Source organism: Bos indicus x Bos taurus, chromosome X, assembly GCF_003369695.1.
Source record: "Bos indicus x Bos taurus breed Angus x Brahman F1 hybrid chromosome X, Bos_hybrid_MaternalHap_v2.0, whole genome shotgun sequence".
Classification (NCBI taxonomy): domain Eukaryota; kingdom Metazoa; phylum Chordata; class Mammalia; order Artiodactyla; family Bovidae; genus Bos; species Bos indicus x Bos taurus.
Window position 1 is genome coordinate 122,835,136 of NC_040105.1, and position 23,669 is coordinate 122,858,804.

Sequence of the window (23,669 nt, forward strand, 5' to 3'; positions counted from 1 at the left end):
TGTGCTTTAAATAGCTGCTTTCGAAAGGCCTGATGTTATAATACAAATTTTAAAAAGAGGCTAATTTAATATTTACCTGTTACTAAGCCACTGTGTTTAGAATTATCTAGTGGTGGCAGTGACTGTGGTGGTTGGGGACTGTGATTTGATTTTAAGCTCATGTTCTAACCTGTCCCTGATCATTTGCACTGTGGGTACTTGAATGAATATGATTTAGATGAATAAAGTGATGGCCCTTTGATTTACATGCTTTTTTTCCCCCAAAATTTCTCTTGCTAAGAAATAATCTGGAACATTAAAATTGTGTGATGAAGAGGTTTTTTAAAATTTTTTTTAAATTTAAATTTATTTATTTTAATTAGAGGCTAATTACTTTACAATATTATATTGGTTTTGCCATACATCAATATGAATCTGCCACGAGTGTACATGTGTTCCCAATCCTGAACCCCCCTCCCACTTCCCTCCCCATACCATCCCTCTGGGTCATCCCAGTGCACCAGCCCCGAGCATCCTGTATCCTGCATCGAACCTGGACTGGCGATTGGTTTCTTATATGATATTATACATGTTTCAGTGCCATTCTCCCAAATCATCCCCCCCTCCCCCCACAGAGTGCAAACTAGGACAACTATGGAGAACAGTGTGGAGATTCCTTAAAAACTGGAAATAGAACTGCCATACGACCCAGCAATCCCACTGCTGGGCATACACACCAAGGAAACCAGAACTGAAAGAGACACGTGTACCCCAATGTTCATCACAGCACTGTTTATAATAGCCAGGACATGGAAACAACCTAGATGTCCATCAGCAGATGAATGGATAAGAAAGCTATGGTACATATACACAATGGAGTATTACTTAGCCATTAAAAGGAATACATTTGAATCAGTTCTAATGAGGTGGATGAAACTGGAGCCGATTATACAGAGTGAAGTAAGCCAGAAAGAAAAACACCAATACAGTATACTAACGCATATGTATGGAATTTAGAAAGATGGTAACGATAACCCTGTATGCGAGATAGCAAAAGAGACACAGATGTATAGAAGAGGTTTTTTTTAAACCTGTGCTTTCCAAAGTACTCATGGAAGCTAATTCTTAAAGACATTTATTTTCATGACAGGTAATGTAGTTTTGAAGATGATGTAGAATTGTATAAAACATATATGAAAAATGTATATAATATATATACCCATGGCCAATTTAAAGAGCCCTTTACTAGAGTTCTGACATTTAGCAAAGATCTTGTCAATTTTTATGGAGTGTAAATTTTAAAAGGCACATGATCAAGTCACAAAAGAGCTTTCACAGTGGAGAAGAGTAAATAAAGGCTCTACGCTGCAGTTTTTAACATTTTCTTATCAGTGTAAGCCTCTTCATATTGCCTATCGACTTTACAAGTGATTTGGTTTTTTTTTTAAATTGGAGTATAATTGCTTTACAATGTTGTGTTAGTTTCTGCTATACAACAAAGTGAATAAGATACACACACACACACACACACACACACACACATTCTCCTCGCTCTTGAGCCTCCCTCCCGACAAGTTATTTGAAAGATGCTAGAATGACCTTTCAAAATCAGCCATTTTAATTGCATACTTATTATTTCCAGTTCTGTGGACTAGACGCATGTGCAGAAACATGTAAATATTGGTGTTGACAAAAGTTACAGAAATGAATGGCTCCCCTTCATTTATCTTATCCATGACAGGATGAGGGAGCTTGCCACCACTTACTCTCCTCCTTGGAAGCAGGTCAGAGACCATCGACCTTGGTATAATGTTGAGTCATGACTGCAAACTGAACATGCTGAAAATGAACGCCAGGAGGTATTCAGCATAGGTTAGGCCACAAAACGTTTTTTTTTTCCTCTCCCATTTTTCAGACACGATCTATTTCATCAGTTTAGTACTCCATGTCATTTCTCTGTGTGCTCACGCTGTCCTGGGCTCCACGCTATTGTAACACTTAGTACTCTGAGCTGTCACTGCATTCTCGCAGATGACGAGGGCCCGAGGCAGGGCCAGTGAGTCACTGATTTTGTGTGTCCCCCATCGCTGCACAGGGCCTGGCAACAGATGGGAGTCTAACAAAAGTTTGTTGAAAGAAGAAATACACAGATGATGAGAGTGGCTGGTGCCTAAATGAAGAAGGCACTTAAGTGGTTTTGCAATGTGGATTCCTCATTTATATCCCCGTTTTCTCCTTCCAGCCTCTCATTTCTTCCTTCCCTTTCCTGGCTTCCCTTAGAAATCCACTTTGTGTTACTAGGGGTTGGTATAACCCAACGATCTGTACTTTTCTGGGTGTGATAGCTTAGGAGTGAATATGATTTGAACTTAATGCCTTTTTACAGAGTGTCAAATTCAGAACCAGACAGACCCATCTCCTGACCCTAAATGTGGTCCTAAAGTGAATTGCTTGAGGAAATTGGATCCCAAAGATTATAGGTGGGGAATTTTGAAGTGTGTCTATTTCCATTGGAGATCAGAGAAGCCCAACTAAAAGAATTGTGGACTAATTGACATGACAGCTGTGGACTGAGCAAGACTTCTTTTTGAAAGGACTGTCTTATCTTGTTTTTGACATTGGAGGAATTAAGGTGATTGGCAATGAGAACATGTGCAATTCCTTAAAAGTTTATTGACTTAAATAATTTTGCCTATGTTACATATAATTAAAAAGCCCCTATACTTTATGCTAAAATAAAATTTTTGTTTAAGCATTGGGTATAAAAGATTATCTTACTGTCCTTGAAATTTGTATTTCACACTTTACAAATGTTTTGGAAGATCTTTTCAAATGTTTATTGACCATTCCTCTTTCGTTTTCTGTGAAATGCTTGTTCCTGTTATTTTGTTTTCCATTTTTCTGTCATGTTGTTTGTCTCTTTTTAAAATTGACTTACAATCTTTTATATATCCTTGATATTATTTGTCACATATGTATTGAAGTGTCTGCTTGTAATTTGTCTTGTCATCACTTTCTTTGTGATGTCTTTTGATGAAAGAAAATTTTACCTTTAGTATAGCCTAAAATATCAGTCTTTTCCTTTAAGCTCTGTGCTTCTTGTATCCTGTTTAGAAACCTCTATCCTACCCATAGATTATACACATTTTCTCTGATCTGATTCCCAATGCTGAAGGCTTTGACTCTCCATCAATGCATGACCATTAAAACCAGGTTTTAAGTCACCTGTGGTTTAGCAGCTGCCCTGGGGCAACTACTATTCTCTGTTAGATTCTCTCAGGATATTTGCCCTCATAATGGTTTTGGCCTTTGAAGATTTCCTTGTCTTTCCTGCCAACTGAGCAGAAAAATAAATTAGGAATAATTTACTTTTGTTTTTTCCACTATGTTTTTATGTTTTGTAGCAAGAAGATTTTTTAGGATTTTTAGTCCCCCATGAGACCAATAAGGGAAAACTCCTCCCTGTTTTTCAAACTCGAAAGTTCCATTTTTATATTCAAAGATGATACCATCTCAGAGTTTTCCTTGTATACAAAACCCTAGATATGGATAAGGAACCGTGACCTACTCCCCTATTTGCAGATGAACTGAAAGATGGAAGTGGTATTCTGGCCAGGAACAGCTGTGGCTATTTGGGGAGGGGTGGGAATGAAGCTCTTTGCAGAACCATAATGCTAACCTAGTTATTATCTACCACTGCCTGAATGCTCACTTGTACAGTAAAACTTTTAAATTGTAATCTTATTTTTTTCCTCTGTAACAATGGCCAGCATGTATTGAGTAATTACCATATATTAGACACTACTCCAAGACTTTGCATATTAACAACTTTACTTATTACAATAACACAATGAAATAGTTACTGTCATTTTTCTCCATTTTACCAATAAAGGAAATTGAGACACTGAGAGTATAAGCAGCTTGTCCTTGGTGATACAGCTTGTAAGTGGTAGAGCTGGAATTGGAATATAGACAGTCTGCCTTTGAAGCATGCACTCAAAAGTACTGTGCTATATTAACTCTATAAGAAATATTTGTGTGTATGAAAGTATCAGAATTTTATATTTCTATATCACCCAAGATAATAATGAAATATAAGCACTGTGTGAACTTACTGATTGTGTGATGTCATTGTGGTTTACCTTTATGCACAACCTTTAACTTTTGTAAAAAAAATCCCTTTATTGTTATTATTATTTTGCTTAGTTGCTTAGTGGTGTCTGACTCTCTGCGATCCCGTGGACTATAGCCCTCCAGTCTCTTCTGTCCATGAAATTCTCCAGGCAAGAATACTAGAGTGGATTGCCACTTGCTTCTCCAGGGGATCTTCCCCACCCAGGGATCAAACCCAGGTCTCCTGCATTGCAGGCGGATTCTTTACCATCTGAGCCACCAGGGAGGCCCCACAGCCTTCATCTTTTTTCCTTAACACACGTTTTCAAAAGTTGAACCCACTTCTATTTGTTTTTCCATGTTCAAATTCCTTTGGAAGGAGAGGTAGAAAACAGGCATCCTTTACTCAGATGATTCAAATGAACATTTTTCTTACAAACAATGATTCTTTCCTTGATTTATTATTTTTTAACAACTTTATTACAATACACTTAACATACCATGGGCTTCCCTGGTGGCTCAGCTGGTAAAGAATCTGCATGCAATGTGGGAGACCTGGGTTTGATCCCTGATTTGGGAAGATCCCCTGGAGAAGGGAACGGCTACCCACTCCAGTAATCTGGCCTGGAGAATTCCATGGACTTTATAGTCCATGGGGTTGCAAAGAGACACGACTAAGTGACTTTCACTTCACTGACATACCATACATGTAATGTACCCATTTAAAGTGTTAAATTCAATGTTTTTAGCACATTCAGATTTGTGTCACCATCACTGAAACCAATGCTGGGGCACTTCATTATAGAAGAAACCCTATACCCTTTGGCTAGGATCCTCCCAGTTTCTCCATTCCCCAGCCCTAAGCAACCACTTTAAGAAACCAGGATTTCAAATCCTGAAAGATGATGCTGTGAAAGTGCTGCACTCAATATGCCAGCAAATTTGGAAAACTCAGCAGTGGCCACAGGAAAAGGTCAGTTTTCATTTCAATCCCAAAGACAGGCAATGCCAAATAATGCTCAAACTACTGCACAATTGCACTTATCTCACACGCTAGTAAAATAATGCTTAAAATTCTCCAAGTCAGGCTTCAGCAATACGTGAACGGTGAATCCAGATGTTCAAGCTGGTTTTAGAAAAGGCAGAGGAACTAGAGATGAAATTGCCAACATCTGCTGGATCATCAAAAAAGCAAGAGAGTTCCAGAAAAACATCTACTTCTGCTTTATTGACTAGGCCAAAGCCTTTGACTGTGTGGATCACAATAAACTGTGGAAAATTCTGAAAGAGATGGGAATACCACACCACTTGACCTGCCTCTTGAGAAATCTGTATGCAGGTCAGGAAGCAACAGTTAGAACTGGACATGGAACATCAGACTGGTTCCAAATAGGAAAAGGAGTTCATCAAGGCTGTATATGGTCACCCTGCTTATTTAACTTAAATGCAGAGTACATCATGAGAAACACTGGGCTGGAGGAAGCACAAGTTGGAATCAGGATTGCCTAGAGAAATATCAGTAACCTCAGATATGCAGATGACACCACCCTTATGGCAGAAAGTGAAGAACTAAAGAGAAAGAGGAGAGTGAAAAAGTTGGCTTAAAGCTCAACATTCAGAAAACTAAGATCGTGGCATCTGGTCCCATCATTTCATAGATGGGGAATAGATGGGGAAACAGTGGAAACAGTGTCAGACTTTATCTTTTTGGGCTCCAAAATCACTGTAGATGGTGATTGCAGCCATGAAATTTAAAGACACTTGCTCCTTGGAAGGAAAGTTATGACCAACCTAGACAGCATATTCGGAGAAGGCAATGGCAACCCACTCCAGTGTTCTTGCCTGGAGAGTCCCAGGCACGGGGGAGCCTGGTGGGCTGCCCTCTATGGTGTTGCACAGAGTCAGATGTGACTGAAGTGACTTAGCAACAGCAGCAGCAGCAGCAGACAGCATATTGTAAAGCAGAGACATTACTTTGTCAACAAAGGTCCGTCTAGTCAAGGCTATGGTTTTTCCAGTGGTCATGTATGGATGTGAGAGTTGGACTATAAAGAAAGCTGAGCACTGAGGAATTGATGCTTTTGGAGAAGACTCTTGAGAGTCCCTTGGACTGCAAGGAGATCCAACCAGTCCACCCTAAAGGAGATCAGTCCTGCGTGTTCATTGGAGGGACTGATGTTGAAGCTGAAACTCCAATATTTTGGCCACCTGATGCGAAGAGCTGACTCATTTGAGAAGACCCTGGTGCTGGGAAAGGTTGAGGGCAGGAGAAGAAGGGGACGACAGAGGATGAGATGGTTGGATGGCATAACCAACTCAATGGACATGGGTTTGGGTGAACTCTGGGTGTTGCTGATGGACAGGGAGGCCTGGTGTGCTGCAGTTCATGGGGTCACAAAGAGTCGGACACGACCGAGCCACTGAACAGAACTGAACTGAAGCAAGCACTAGTCTACTTACTATCTCTCTCTCAATGCCTATTCAGGATATTTCATAAAATGAAATCTTAGAATTTGTGGCTTCTTTCACTTAGCAAAATGTTTTCAAGATCCATTCATGTTGTAGCATGTATCAGTCCTTTACTACTTTTTATTGTTGAATAATATTCCATCACATGGATATATCACATTTGTTTACCCATTCTTCAGTTGATAGACATTTCTGTTTCTACTTTTGGTTTTTATGAATAATGCTATTGAGATTTCTGTACATGTTTTGTGTAGATGTTTTCATTTCCTTCAGGTATATACTTAGGAGTAAAGTTGCTAGGTCATATGGTTTAACTTTTTGAGAAATTGCTCAACTGTTTTGCACAGGGGCTCAACCATTTTACATTCTCTTGAACACTATTAGGGTTTCTAATTTGTCCACATACTTGCTAACTTGGCTTCCCTGGTAGCTCAGCTGGTAAAAAATCCTCCTGCAGTGCAGGAGACCCTGGTTCGATCCTGGGTCAGGAAGATCCACTGGAGAAGGGATTGGCTACCTACTCCAGTGTTCTTGGGCTTCCCTGGTGGCTGAGCTGGTAAAGAATCCGCCTGCAATGTGGGAGACCTGGGTTCGATCCCTGGGTTGGGAAGATCCCCTGGAGAAGGGAACAGCTACCCACTCCAGTATTCTGGCCTGGAGAATTCCATGGACTGTATAGTCCATGGGGTTGCAAAGAGTCAGACACTACTGAGTGACTTTTACTTGCTAATACTTGTTATTGTCCATCTTTTTTCATTATTGCCATTCCTGTGGGAGTGAAGTGTTATCTGATTGTAGTCTTGATATGTATTTCCATAATGAATAAATGATGTTGAGCATCTTTGCATGTGCTTATTGGTCAGTTTTATACCTTCTTTGGAGATGTGTCTATTCAAATCCACTTTGCCCACTTTTAATTGTATTTGCCTTTTTATTATTGATTACTAAATGTTCTTTATGGTTAGCTTTCTGAGATTTTGGTTTTTGTTCTGGAGGCTGTGAGATTGTAGTTCTTGCCTCTTCTGTCTGCCCGCTCGTGGGTAAGGATAAGAGGCTTGTGCAAGCTTCCTGATGGGAGGGACTGGCTGTGGGGAAAACTGGGTCTTGCTTTGGTGGGCAGGGCCAGGCTCAGTAAATCTTCAGCCCAGGTTTCTACTAATGGGTGGGGCTGTGCTCCCTCCTGTTAGTTGTTTGGCCTGAGGCAACCCAGTCCTGAGGTCTATAGGCTCTTTGTTGTTTTTCAGTCACTAAGTTGTATCCAACTCTTTGAGACCCCATGGACTGTAGAATTCCAGGCTTCCCTGTCCTTCACTATCTCTTGGAGTTTGCTCAAATTCATGTCCATTGAGTCATTGATGCCATCCAACCATCTCATCCTCTGTCACTCCTCTCTCCTCCTGCCCTCAATCTTTCCCAGCATCAGTGTCTTTTCCAATGAGTCGGCTCTTCTTATAAGGTGACCAAAGTATTAGGGCTTTAGCTTCAGCATCAGCATCAGTCCTTCCAGTGAATATTCAGGGTTGATTTCCTTTACGATTGACTGGTTTGATCTCCTTGCTGTCCAAGGGACTCTGAAGAGTCTTCTTCAGCACCACAATTCAAAAGCATCAATTCTTCATCACTCAGCCTTCTTTATGGTTCAACTCTCACATCCATACGTGGCTACTGGAAAAACCAAAGCTTTGACTAGACAGACCTTTGTCAGCAAAGTGATATCTCTGCTTTTTAATGTGCTGTCTAGGTTTGTCATAGCTTTTCTTACAAGGACAAGCATCTTTTAATTTCATGGCTGCAGTCATTTTGGAGCCCAAGAAAATAAAATCTGTCGCTGCTTCCACTTTTTCTCTATTTGCCGTGAAGTGATGGGACCAGATGCCTTGGTCTTAGTTTTTTGAATGTTGAATTTTAAGCCAGCTTTTTCACTCTCCTCTTTCACATTCATCAATAGGCTCTTTAGTTCCTCTTTGCTTTCTGTTATTAGGGTGGTTTCATATGCAAATCTGAGGTTGTTGATATTTCTCCTGGCAATTTTGATTCCAGCTTGTGACTCTTCCAGCACGGCATTTCACATAACTCTGCATCGACGTTAAACAATATACAGCCTTGATGTACTCCTTCCCCAATTTTGAACCAGTCAATTGTTCCCTGTCCAGTTCTAACTGTTGCTTCTTGACCTGCATACAGATTTCTCAGGAGGCAGGTAAGTTGGCCTGGTATTCCCATCTCTTTAAGAATTTTCACAGTTTGTTGTGATCCACACAGTCAAAGGCTTTAGTGTAATCAGTGAAGCAGATGTTTTTCTGGAATTCCCTTGCTTTTTATATGATCCAACGGATGTTGGCAGTTTGATCTCTGGTTCCTTTGCCTTTTCTAAATCTAGCTTGAACATCTGAAACTCCTCAGTTCACATAGTGTTGAAGCCTAGCTTGAAGGATTTTGAGCATTACCTAGCTAGCATGTGAAATGAGTACAGTTGTACAGTAATTTGAACATTCTTTGGCATTCCCCTTCTTTGGGATTGGAAGGAAAACTGATCTTTTCCCAGTCCTGTGGCCATTGCTGAGTTTTCCAAATTTGCTGGCATATTGAGTTCAGCACTTTAACAGCATCATCTTTTAGGATTTTAAGTAGCTCAGCTAGAATATACTATAATAATATACTATACTCTTGTTGAACTTGCTTATTAATACTAAAATGCTTTATTGTTTTTGTGTCTGTGTATGTTAATTTCTTATTATTTTCTACATTCAAGTCATTTGCAAATAGAGATAGTTTTACTTCTTCCTTTGGGGAAATGACTGTGTGTTGGGTATCACCAAGACCACTCCAGGTTTAATCACTTTCTAGGCAGAATCACAGGACTCAAGCTTATTTTGTGCTCATAGCTGGTGTTTATTACAACAAACAGATACAAAGCAAAATCAGCAAGAGGCAAGGCACACAATATAAAGTCTGGAGAAAACCAGGCACAAGCTTTCAAGGGTTCTCTTCCAAGTGGAGTCACAAAGAATGTGCTTAAATAGTTCCTCCAGCAACAAGTTGTGACACATATGAAATGTTGCCCATCAGGGACTCTTCAGAGGCTCCTTGCAGGGTTGGTAGTGGTGGGTAGTCACATAGGCACTCTATCACTAGCAGGTACCAACATTTCCTTGCTCCCTAAAGGAAAGCAGGTGTTTAGCATAATCCGCATTGTTTACTTCCTGAATCAAAGTTCCCAGATGCCAGCCAAAGGCTTACTTTGCAATTCTGCCTTTCTAAGGATAAGCAGTGGAGGCCTGCTATGTTAACTCTTTCTGTACTGGCTTCTAATGCTACAGGGATTCTTTTTTTTTTCCCAGAAAGTTTTAAAAAATTATTTTGAAAATTTGATACAATTTTTCTATTTACACCTATTACAAAATACTGGATATATTCTCCATGCTGTACAGTACATCCTTGAGCCTATCCTACACCCAATAGTTTGTACCTCCAACTTCCCCACCCCTGTATTGCCTCTCTCCCCAATAGCCACTAGTTTCTTCTCAAGGTATGTATTTCTGCTTTTTTGTTGTTTTAGACACTAGTTCATTGTATTTTTAAATTTTTTATTTTTTCTTGTATTTTCTAGATTCCACATATAAGTAATATCATATAGCATATGTCTTTGTCTGACTTATTTCACTTAGCATTACCCTCCAAGTCTATCCATGTTGCTGCAAATGGCAAAAATCTCATTTTTTAATGGATGATTAATATTTCATTTTATTTCATATATATATATATATATATATATCATATATATATGCTGCTAAGTCACTTCAGTTGTGTCTGACTCTGTGCAACCCCATAGATGGCAGCCCACCAGGCTCCCCCATCCCTGGGATTCTCCAGGCAACAACACTGGAGTGGGTTGCCATTTCCTTCTCCAGTGCTTGAAAGTGAAAAGTGAAAGTGAAGTCAGTCAGTCATGTCCCACTCTTCGCGACCCCATAGACTGCAGCCTACCAGGCTCCTCCATCCATGGGATTTTCCAGGCAAGAACACCGGAGTGGGTTGCCGTTGCCTTCTCCGATATATATACACACATACAAATCACATCTTCTTTATCCATTCATCTGTTGATGGACATTTAGGTTGCTTCCATACCTTGGCAATTGTAAATAAGGCTGCTGTGATCTTTGCGGCTTCCAAGGTGGCACTAGTGGTAAAGAACCCACCTGCCAATGCAGGAAACATAAGAGACTTGGGTTCGATCCCTGGATCGGGAAGATCCCCTGGAGGAGGAAATGGCAACCCACTCCAGTATTCTTCCTGGAGAATTCCGTGGCCAGAGGAGCCTGGTGGACTATGGTCTGTAGGGTCACAAAGAATCAGGCACAACCGAAGTGACTTAACACATACACATGAACATTGGGGTACATGTATGTTTTCTAATTAGTGTTTTAGTTTCTTTTGGATATACACCTTGGAGTGGAATTGCTGGGTCACATGGTAGTCCTTTTTTTTACATTTTCATTTTTTGAGAAACCTCCATACAGTTTTCCACAGTGGCTGCACCAATTTACCTTCTTACCAATAGTGCTTGAGGGTTCCCATTTTTCCACATCCTCACCAACATTTGTTATTGGTGTTCTTTTTGATTATGGCCATTTTGACAGGTGTAGGTGGTATCTCACTGTGGTTTTGTTTTGCATTTTACAGGATTCCGTTTTGAAACGATGAAAATGTTCTGGAGTTAAATTGAGGTGATGACACAATGGGGGAAAGTGAGCGTGGGATGAACTGAGAGAGTAGCACTGACATATATACACTACCATGTGTAAAGTAGATAGCTAGTGGGAAGCTGCTATACAGCACAGGGAGCTCAGCTTGGTGCTCTGTGATGACATAGAGGGGTGGGATGGGGGGTGCTAGGAGGGAGGCTCAAGAGGGAAGTGATATATGTATACTTATAAGTGATTCATGTTGTTGTACAGCAGAAACCAACACAGCATTGTAAAGCAATTATTCTCCAATTAAAAAAAATAAAAATAGCAGTGACGGTTTCAACATTTTTTAAATATACTAAAATATACCGAATTGTACACTTTAAAAGGATGAATTTTTGGTATGTGATTTATAGTTCAATAAATATAAATAAATATATAATTAAAAAGTGATTCTTTTCAGGCTCATAGGGAATATTGACCACAATGTACCACCTTAACACATTTAAAAGAGTATAAATCAAATAATGGCTGTTCTTAGACCACAGTGGAATTAAACTAGAAACCAATGTCAGAAAGATAACTGGAAAATTCTAAAATACATGGATATTAAGAAAATACCTCTAAATAACACATGGGTCAATGAAGAAATCTCAAAGCAATTTTAGAAAAATATTTTGAATTAAATGAAAATGAAAACACAACTTATCAAAAAAGGAAAATAGAATGGATAAATAAAAAGTGGTACAGCCAGGGAATGGAATATTATTCAGTGCTAAAAAGAAATTAGCTAGCAAGCCATGAAAAGACTTAGAGGAACCTAAAATGCATATTGCTAAGTGAAAGAAACCAATCTGAAAGGGCTACATACTGTATGATTCCAACAATAAGACATTCTGGAAAAGGCAAAACTATGTAGACAATTTAAAAAACCCACTGATTGCCACGGGTTGTGTGTGGGAGAGATGAATAGGTGGACACAGAGGAATTTTAGGGCAGTGAAAATACTCTGCATGACACCATAATGATGGATACATGTCATTATACTTTTGTCTAAACTTATAGAATTTACATCACCAAAAGTGAATCCTAATGTAAACTATGGACTTTGGGTGACAATGATGTGTCAGTGAAGGTTCATGAGTTGTAACAAATGTACTTTTCTGATGAGTGATGTTGATTTAGGGGGCTATGCATATGTAGGGGCAGAGCGTATATAGGAGATTGCTGTACTTACCCTTCAATTATGCTGTTAACCTTAAAACTGCTCTTAAAAAAGTGAACATGATCATTACCCCAAAAAAGTGAAAAATATACCAAAAAAAATTTTATGGCCCAGAAGAAAAGCCCTGTTACATTGAAGTTAGTTTTTTTATTTATTTTTTTGTTAATTATATAGATGACATCATACTGGATAAACAGTTTTGTTAAAAATTGCAGTATAATTGATTTACAATGTTCTGTTGGTTTCTGGTGTAAGGCAAAGTGATTCAGATATACAAATATGTACATACTTTTTTTCATATTCTTTTCTATTTAGTTATCACAAGATATGAAATGTAGTTCCCTGTACTATACAGTGGGTCCTTGTTTTTATATTTTTTTATAGATTCTTTTTAAAAAATTGATTAATTTTTGATTTATTTTTTGGCTGTACTTCGTTTTCATTACTGTGCGTGAGCTTTCTCTAATTTCATCCAGTGGGGGCTGTTCTCTAGTTGGCCGTATGCAGGCTTCTCATTGTGGTGGCTTCACTGGTCGCAGAGCACGGTCTCTAGGTGCATGGGCTCAGCAGTCACGGTGAACAGGCTTGTTGCCCTGCAGCCTGTGTGATCTTCTCGGACCAAGTCCAAGTCATATCTCCTGCATTGGCAGGCAGATTCTTAACCACTGGACCACCAGGGAAGCCTCCTCTTGTTTTTTAAAATCTATTTTATATGTAGTAGTTTGTGTCCAAACTCCCAATCCAGCCCTCCCCCATCCCCCCTTGGCAACCACAAGTCTGTTCCTGTTTTATAAATAAGTTCATTTGTATCTTTTTTTTTTAGATTACACATATAAGTGACAACATATGATACTTGTCTTTCTCTGGCAAACCTCACTCAGTATGATAATCTCTAGGTCCATCCATGTCGCTGCAAATGGCATGATTTCATTCTTTTTTTGTGGCTGAGTAATATTCCATTGTGTGTGTATTTATATATGTGTGTGTATATATAAATATATATATATATAATATATATATATATAAATACATATATAAATACACACACTACATATATACACACACATATATAAATATATATATATATCTCTATATCTCCTGCAACATCACAGCCTGCATATGACATTACACACCCTGTGTGCATGCATGCTAAGTCACTTCAGTCATGTCTGACTCTGTGTGACCCTATGGACTGTAGCCCACCAGACTCCTCTGTCCATGGGATTCTCCAGGCAGAAATACTGGAATGGGTTGCCATGCCTTCCTCCAGGGGATCTTCCCAATCCAGGGATTGAACCTGCATCTCTTTTGTCTCCTGGATTTGCAGGCAGGTTCTTTACCTCTAACGCCACCTGGGAAGCCCATCTTGGACTATATGACATCTAAAATGACAATTGTGAAATCTAATGATGTATATATGTCTATACCAGCTACAAAGAGTTTTGGAATTAATTTTTAAAATTTTATTTCTTCATTTTATTATTTATTTATTTTTGGCTGTGCTGGGTCTTTGTTGCTTTGCATGGGCTTTTTCTAGGTGGGGTGAGGGGGTCTATTCTCTTTAGTTGCCATGCACGGGCTTCTCATTGTGGTGGCTTCTCTTGTGGAACACGGCCTCTAGAGCGCAGGCTCAATAGTTGTGGTGCACTTGCCTCACAGCATGTGGAATCTTCCGGAGATCAAAGCCATGTCCCTTCCATCAGCAGGTGGATTCTTATCCACTGCGCCACCAGGGAAGTCTGGGAATTAATTTTTTTAATTTCCTGTTTTTCCTTTTACGACTTTAATTAATTTGTTCTAAGGTGCTTAAGATTGGGTTTGGGGTAGAAGAATGAAAAAGAGTCAAATGTGAGATTTCAAAATGTTAACTTTTGAAAAAAAAATGGGCATCTTAGTACTCAGGCCAAGTTTTCTTTGGAGTTTATACTACAGGAGAGCGGGCCTTGGACTTCCCTTTCCCTTTTCCTTCCTGCACGTTTTGTTGCACACACGCTTATCAACAACCTGAGTCTTGGGGCATCTTGAGGTTATACCCAGACTTGGTAGTTGACTCGAGACTCTGCCAGTTTCTCCAGCCCCACCACTGTGTTGTAGGTGTTGCCTGCTTGGAAAATACCTTTGTGCTACGGCAGAGATCCTGGATCAGAGGCATTCCAGAAGCTTGCTCTCCACTGGAGGCTTGGAAAAGTTCTCCACTTTTTGTTTCCAGTCTTGCTGTCTGGCTTTAGTTAGATTATCCCATTCTCTGAACTCAACCCATATCAAGACATATACAGTCCATGATGCCTTCACCTACTCCTGTGTTGGTGCCTCATTTCTATGTCATTTTTTATTCCCCTGTCTGTGTATTTGAATCCCACCCAGTTTTCCAAGCTCAGCTCAGATGTCACCTCATCTATGAAATCCTCGTTTTTCTTTTTTTTTCTTCCTTTTTCTTAATCTCTCAATTTCAATGCAATAATTTCTCCCTTCCTTTACTCTATATTGTGTATTTCTATTATAGCACATACTGTACTACATATTATGGCCAGTTGTTTAGATGTTGTATCTTCTGTTAATTTTTAAGCTTGTGGTGAGACACTCTTTCATATTCCAGTGGGCCACAGCACCTAGCAGGAGGAACAAATAAAAACCCAGTAGATGTTTGGTGAGTTGAATAAAATAGATTGGAGAATGTTGTGAGCAGAGGGGTTTAGCAAGAATCTTGGTTTTCCTTCGTTAGTGCAGGATTATGTGAGTCTTTTATACTGTACCTTTATGGCAGAAATGGACTTCCCTGGCTCAGAGGTTAAAGCATCTGCCTACAATGCTGGAGACCCAGGTCCGATCCCTGGGTCGGGAAGATCCCCTGGAGAAGGAAATGGCAACCCACTCCAGTACTCTTGCCTGGAGAATCCCATGGACGGAGAAGCCTGGTAGGCTACAGTCTGTGGAGTCACAGAGAGTCGGACACGACTGAGTGACTTCACTTTCACTTTATGAAACAACAAAGTACTGCATAGTTTGTTCTACTGTAGTCTAATGGGAATTCATTTTGTGATGGTTTCAGAATTACCCTTTTATTTGTTCCACCTTTTAAAGCATAACACTTGTCAAGACAGCACTTGAATTTGTTGCATGTCAGAGTCATTACATTTACAGATGGTACAGTATATCTGATGTTCATATTGAAAGGAAAGAATTACACACATAGACTCCCATCTGCCTTGCAACAGGATTTAGGACTCAAAACAAAACCAAGTTTTATTTGAGTCGTGAAACCAGCAATAGTGAACCTTCAAAAAGAATTTCAGTCTGTAAGAATAATGGCATTTCTGGCAAAAGATTGTGTTATAAACATTCCTGATATGGTTTGGGATGAAACTCTTCCTGGAAGAAAATGTGAGGTTAATAAACCATATCTAGTTAGTAATTTGCATTAGAGCTGATTGTATTCTTCTGCCTGTCTGAAGGTTAGGGAACCAAATGGATGACACTGTGAAAACTTCTTCTGAATCTTCTACTAGGGTCTGAACAGTGCCTGTGCCTAGCAATTGTTCTGTGTGAATTTCTTAAATAAATAAGTGATGAATGGGAGCCTCTCGGAGCCTGTTACTTCATCTGTAAGGTGATGGTTTTAATATCCATCTTGGAGGACTGTTGTAAGATCAGAGAAAATGCATACAAAGTACTTTATGCATACTTCGCAAGTACTGTGTATTAGTCCCTCAGTCGTGTTAGGCGCTTTGCGATCCTATTGACTGTAACCTGTCAGGCTTCCTCTGTCCATGTGGTTCCTGGTGTCTCAGATGATAAAGAATCTGCCTGTCAAGCAGGAGATGTGGGTTTGATCCCTGGATTGGGAAGATCCTCTGGAGAAGGAAATAGCAAGCCATTCCATTATTCTTGCCTGGGAAATCCCATGAAACCTAGCAAGTACTAGGTGCTCAGTAAGTAGCTACTTCTAATCATTCACAGCACTTTTTCCCTCTATTTTCATATTGGTGGTGGCAAAGAGATTATAACTTTCTGGTTGACATTTCCTTTATTTCCTTTTCTATTTTAATTTGTTTCCCATTTTAAAACATTTTTTATTGAAGTATATTTGCTTTACAATGTTGTGTTACTTTCTGCTATACAGCAAAGTGAATCAGCTCTCAGTCAGTTAGTTCAGTTGCTCAGTCATGTCCAACTCTTTGTGACCCCATGGACTGCAGCACTCCAGGCTTCCCTGTCCATCACCAACTCCCAGAGGTTGCTCAAACTTATGTCCATTGAGTTGGTGATGCCATCCAACCATCTCATCTTCTGTCGTCCCCTTCTCCTCCAGCCTTCAATCTTTCCCAGCATCAGGGTCTTTTCAAATGAGTTGGTTCTTCGCATCAGGTGGCCAAAGTATTGGAGTTTCAGCTTCAGTATCAGTCCTTCCAATGAATATTCATGACTGATTTCCTTTAGGATTCACTGGTTTGATCTACTTGCAGTCCAAGGTACTCTCAAGAGTCTTCTCCAGCACCACAATTCAAAAGCATCAATTCTTTGGCACTCAGCTTTCTTTATAGTCCAACTCTCACATCCATACATGACTACTAGACATATATGCCCTCTCTTTTGGATCTTATTTTTCAGAAAAGATGAAAGCAGAGGTATCTGCTGTTTTAAGCAGTTAATATTTGCCCTGGTTCTCTGGTGCTTGGACAGAATGGCATATTATGCAGCATGGTTCAGAACTCATATTCTTCTATGGGATAGGAACAGAACCCCCAGGGAAGGGATAAATGTACATGAGAGGATGTCACCAGGAAGTAAAGCTCAATGGCTGGAATTATTGCTGTTATACACCAGAATCTGGAGTAAAAACGCTTTCTATCAAATGAGAATGCTTGTAGATATCAAATAAACCATCATTTTTCCTGTAAGAGTCAATAATAAACTCAGTAGAATTTAAATGCCTTGGAATGGTGGCACACATTCAGTTCATGGAGGCATAGACTCTTGGAGAAGTATGACACGAAAGATCATTTACTCAAATCCACCTATATGCTCCACTGTTCTCTCTAGTCTCCTTTCTACAGAGTTGCTTGGCCCTTGTTTCAATGCTCTTAGTGATGGGAAAGGGCTTCTCTAGCTACCATGGCAGTCGTTTCGTCTATGGAGTGTTCTGACTTTTAAAACAAGTGCTTTACATGGAGTCGGTGTAGCTCTCTGTTGCTTTCTGTTTGTCTTCTCTTTTACTCTGAAGGGAAAAAACTAACCAACTAACCAATCAACCAACCAACTATCCAACCAACCAACGAAAGAAATACCTGAACGAATAGGTTTGGGAAACACTGCACACATAGCCCATACCCAAGGAGGAGTTGCATGCAGTGTGTTTGTGTTTCCTGGGGGATGTTGCAGTATGCTTAAACCCCAGTAGTTCACAACATTTTTTAATTGTAAATCTTTACTGTTACCCAGAACATCTGTCCACAGTTTAGAATAGAATCTGGCACTTAGTAAGTGCTCAAGAAATATTTGTTTTTAAAAAATAAATGGATGCAAAAGAAATCTTTAAAAACTATAAAGGGCACCCTGTATTAAGGTGACAAAAGTTTTTTTTTTTTTTTTTTTTTATGCAAGTGACACCACCAAAATGAATCAACTAATTGGATGGGTTTACCTTCCTCCTCTGCAAACCATCCTAAATATATTATTTATTTCCACACCTTTTAGGACTTCTAAAATTCTTCATATTTGAATTCTGAGCTTGTATTCTCATTTGCACAACTACCTTTTATATTATAAAAGAAATATTAGAGATTGAGTTTGCACTTGATAGCCAAGGCAATAAAAGCTTGCTCCTGTTGCTTCCTGATCAAATGTGTGGAATGAACGAGATGACAAGCACTCTCTTTGTCTTGTCTTCAATTTGTCCTTGATTGTGTTTGACTTTGCAATTACATGGTTCTTCAGCAGAGCTTTTCAAGGAAGACTGTTCCACGAGGGTGTTTTTGAGGGTGTTTGTCAAATTACCTATTGAGTTAAAGTTAAGTGAAGTCGCTCAGTCGTGTCCAACTCTTTGAGACCCCATGGACTATAGCCTATCAGGCTCCTCCATCCATGGAATTTTCCAGGCAAGAGTACTGGAGTGGGTTGCCATTTCCTTCTCTAGGGGATCTTCCCGACCCAGGGATTGAACCCAGGTCTCCTGCATTGCAGGCAGATGCTTTACTGTCTGAGCCACCAGGGAAGCCTGTTGAGTTAGTGCCCTTTTAAAAAAAGTTTTTTATTGGAGTGTAGTTGCTTTGCAGTGTTGTATTGGTTTCTACTATACAGCAAAGTGAATCAGCTATAAGTAAATATACATCCCCTCTTTTTTAGATTTCCTTCCCACTTAGGTCACTACAGAGCATTGAGTAGAGTTCCCTGAGCTATACAGTAGGTTCTCATTAGTTATCTTTTTTATACATGTGCTGCTATGCTAAGTAGCTTTGGTTGTGTCTGACTCTTTGCGACCCCATGGACTGTAGCCCTCCAGACTCCTCTGTCCATGGGATTCTCCAGGCTCCTCTGTCCATGGGATTCTCCAGGCAAGAATACTGGAGTGGGTTGCCATGCCCTCCTCCAGGATTTTATACATAGTAGTGTATATATCGGAGAAGGCAATGGCACCCCACTCCAGTACTCTTGCCTGGAAAATCCCACAGATGGAGGAGCCTGGTGGGCTATAGTCTATGGGGTCGAGAAGAGTCAGACACGACTGAGTGACTTCACTTTCACTTTTCACTTTCATGCATTGGAGAAGGAAATGGCAACCCGCTCCAGTATTCTTGCCTAGAGAATCCCAGGGACAGGGGAGCCTGGTGGGCTGCCGTCTATGGGGTTGCTCAGAGTCGGACACGACTGAAGCAACTTAGCAGCAGCAGCAGCAGTGTATATATGTCAATCCCAATCTCCCAGGTTATCCTGTTAGTGCCTTTTTGTTTTGTTTTCCCAACCAGTCCTTTTGGGGTTTCATAACTAGTCCAAAGTAAGGAGAATGCACGCCTTTCATTTTTGAGCAATTGAATTTTCCACATGGGGCAGCTCTGCAAGTTTTATATCAAATATAAATCTGGTCAACAAGGAACACGCTGTAATGTGGATCTGATCCAGCTTTAGTGACCTAGGCTTTTTATTTCTCATGCTCTGGAGTAAGAGTTTAAAGGGTCATCAAGAAGAACATCCTAAACCATCTGTTCTCATTTTTACATTTCTGAGGGAAATCTGTGTGGAAATTCAAGAGGTTAGATGCAAAGTTGGGTTTAACTCAGTGTCGGCTTTCTCTGAACTCTATTTCTTTGTTCTTACCAATAAGCCCACCGTGTCTTTTGTGGCTGCTCAGTGATAACCTCGTGGCTTCTCTTTCGTTTTCCTGCTATCTCCTCTCCCTTCACCCTGTTTTCAACCGAGAATGTGATCATTCCCTAAAATGTTGGGGTTGGCTAAAAAGTTTCTTTGGGTTTTTCTGTAAGATGCCATGGAAAAACCCAAACGAACTTTTTGACCAGCCCAATAGTACCATCTTCTCTTTTAACCATTTTTTTTTATTGAGGTGTAGTTGATTTATAATACAAGTTTCAGGTGAAAAATATAGTGATTCACAAATTTTAAAGGGTATACTGGGTATACTGCATTTAAAGTTATTATAAAATATTGGCTGCATTTCCTGTGCTAATTATTTATTATATACATACTGGTTTTTACCTCTTAATCCCCTCCCCCTCTGTTGCCCCTCCCTCTTCCTCCTCCCCACTGGTAACAACTAGTTTGTTCTCTATCCCTGTGAGTCTGTTTCTTTTAACTATTATTTTGTCCTTTTGTGTTAGTGTTGAAATGTGATTTTGTCGGCACAGTTGTGGAAGACATTTTATGATAGAAACATCAGGGTGTTTTCCTTCTGTCTATGGATTTTACCTGTTGTTGAATCTCAGGATGTCTGGGGCCTTGGAGTACTTGTTGTATTGCCTGTGGTGGGTAATGAGTGAGGGGTGGAGGTAACTTGCCCCAGACTCTAGAGCTGCTCAGTGCCCGAGCCAGCATCAGGTCCAATCCTCCCACTCCCAGCCCTCAGCCTTTTATTTTATGCCCTGATGCCTCTCTTACTACATGAATGGATTTTTTAAAAATGTAGAGTAAATAGACATAGTTTCTGTAACTATGCAACAGCCTGAATGATATGGGAGGAATCAGGTTGTAGATATTAGTGTTTCCAGATCTGCCACCTGACATCAAATTTATCCATTTATCTTGATAGTTATTTCTACTGATCAGAGCAGGGAGGAAATTGGGTCTTATTATGTAGGAATATTTTAATGCCTAATCAGTTCAGTTCAGTTCAGTCTCTCAGTCGTGTCCGACTCTTTGCAACCCCATGAATTGCTGCACGCCAGGCCTCCCTGTCCATTACCAACTCCCGGAGTTCACTCCAACTCACGTCCATCGAGTCGGTGGTGCCATCCAGCCACCTCATCCTTTGTCGTCCCCTTCTCCTCCTGTCCCCAATCCCTCCCAGCATCTGAGTCTTTTCCAATGAGTCAGTTCTCATCTAAATGATAGAACATTGCCACTTGTGCAGGCCTCTGAGAGCAGAGAAAGTTCTAGTCCTCTTGCACTATCTCCCATCTCATCCTTCATTGGAAGGACTGATGTTGAAGCTGAAGCTCCAATACTTTGGCCACCTGATGTGAAGAACTGACTCCTTGGAAAAGACCCTGATGCTGGGAAAGATTGAAGGCAGGAGGAGAAGGGGACAACAGAGGATGAGATGGTTGGATGGCATCACCGACTAGATGGACATGAGTTTGAGCAAGCTCTGGGAGTTGGTGATGGACAGGAAAGCCTGGCGTGCTGCAGTCCATGGGGTCACAAAGATTCAGACATGACTGAGCAACTGAACTGATCTTATGAAAATAAATTGGTCAATGCATTTCTTTATGTTTCAAATTTTGTATGTGTGTGTATGGCTCTGTAACAGAGCCCCTGTTCCATTTTCTAGTGTGGGTCATTTGAGAACTTGTGTGTGCGATGCCCTTGAGCAGGATGGGCCTGGATACAAGCCCTCCATATGCTATGATCTGAAGAGCACCAAGAAGGGGAATGTGTCATCAGCCTGACACCATCAGAGACCAGGTCTTTAAAGGCCCTCTGTATCAGTGAGCAAGGGGGAAAACATGGTTTCTCTGAGAAATGTGGAACCACAGGCATTAAAACCAACGATCCAGAATAGCTGAGTTTGATGGCCCGTTTTCTTTGAAAAAGTTATCCTGGCTCATGGACCAGAGGCAGGTAGTAGACTTTGATCTGGGGCCCCTGTGTAGTTCACTAGAATTGAACATTACAAATTAGCACTTAAGATCTGGGACAACTAAAATATATTGAAGATCACATGGATGTGTCCCACCTCTAATGGTCAAAGATGAGTTAATAGGCTGCTGTTCAAGAAACATTGACTCTTATGCCAGTTATTTTGCATTTGGTTCGCACAGCACCCTGTGAGGTATATATTATTATGGCCAGTTTACAGGTAAGGAAACTTGAGACTCTAAGAGGCTAAGTAACTTGTACATGTTTTTATAGCCAGTATATGCAGCAGGCTGGGGTTGGAATTCAGGTCTCTTGGACTCAAAAGCTGTATGTTTAACCACTGCTTTATACTCGATCTCTGACACTTTTCCTGACCTTTAAGATGGGAAAATAATAGCTTTCTCCAGGGTTTTTCAAGGATCCAATGAGATAAAGGACCCAAAAAATGCTTTGTAATCACTCATAAAGCTTTGCAGAGAGAAGGGTACTATCAGAAGAGGAAGACACTATGCTACAATGTCTCTTCATGACTCTCTACCCTTTAGATAAATCCGGATGTACTAGAGTTTGGACTTTTGCCCCTGGCTTTTTGGTCACTGAGAGTAGTTTATGTCCCAGGCTAGATTCTGAGAATGAGGATAACTGGTCTTATTTATACAATGACACTGTCCAGAGTGTGATTTCCTTCTTAGGTGGCTGAGAGGAGTAAAGATAAGGTCGGCCTTGCACCTGCGGAGGCAGATCTTCGGAACCCCCAGAGTTCTTTTCTGCATGCTAAGAAATACCCTGTGCGTTTCTGGCTGTTCTTTAATGTGACTATTGTTTCTCTCCCTTTCTCATTCTCAATAGAAGACGAAGTGCTTCTCTGTGTAAAGGACGTCAGCCACTTCTTAATGCAAGACATTGCCTTCCTGTCTGGTAAGCAGACATTTTCATATATTAAGATCAGACAAATGTTTGAATCCATTAGCAAAGTTAATTTGGTCCTTCTTATAGGTGGCTATATAATTTTTATATTTCAGTAAACTACATGTAGTTGCTAAAAAATTGGACATTTAGAGAATAACTAGAGGTTTTAAATATGTTTAGATATGTGATTAAAACCAGGCTTACCAGCCTTGTACACTGGACATTCGGAAACATCTTTAGCAATCCATGATGAGTGAAAGTGGGATCCATCTCCTAGGTGGGAGCAGGCTGAGTGAGAGGGCAGCCACAGACTTCTCTGAGGTTTTCGCTGCCACCATAGCTCTGATGACTTAAATGTTCATTAAAAATGCTGTGAGTCACCCTAATTAAGCAGTGTACACACTATAAAAATTTGACTTTTCAAAAATGTATATGCATTTGTATATTATTTCTAAAATTTGTGAATAATGTATTATGAAATACATCTAACATAAAATTTACCTTCTCAACTATTTTTAAGTGTATAGTTCATTGGTGTTAAATACATTCACATTGTTATATAGCCATCCATCCACCATCCATTTCTAGAACTCTTCTTGTCTTGTAAAACTGAAACTCTCTGCTGCCGCTGCTGCTGCTAAGTTGCTTCAGTCCCGACTCTGTGCGACCCCGTAGACAGCAGCCCACCAGGCTCCCCCGTCCCTGGGGTTCTCCAGGCAAGAACACTGGATTGGGTTGCCATTTCCTTCTCCAATGCGTGAAAGTGAAAAGTGAAAGTGAAGTCGCTCAGTCGTGTCTGACTCTTTGCGACCCCATGGACTGCAGCCTACAAGGCTCCTCTGCCCATGGGATTTTCCAGGCAAGAGTACTGGAGTGGGTTGCCATTGCCTTCTCCATGAACTGGTTAAAAAATAACCCCTCATTCCCTCCTCCCTATAACACCTAGCAATTACCATTATATTGATACTTTCTGTATCTTC

At 40.3% G+C, this 23,669-nt stretch overlaps 1 protein-coding gene across 1 annotated transcript in view; it reads left to right on the forward strand.

Moving 5' to 3' along the window:
- Nucleotides 1–23,669, forward strand: part of MCF2 (MCF.2 cell line derived transforming sequence) — a 125,481-nt gene that overhangs the window by 16,650 nt on the left and 85,162 nt on the right. The window contains exon 2 of the mRNA XM_027534128.1: nt 22,630–22,698. Coding sequence (XP_027389929.1) covers nt 22,630–22,698 — 69 coding nt within the window. The remainder of the gene's footprint in view (nt 1–22,629; nt 22,699–23,669) is intronic.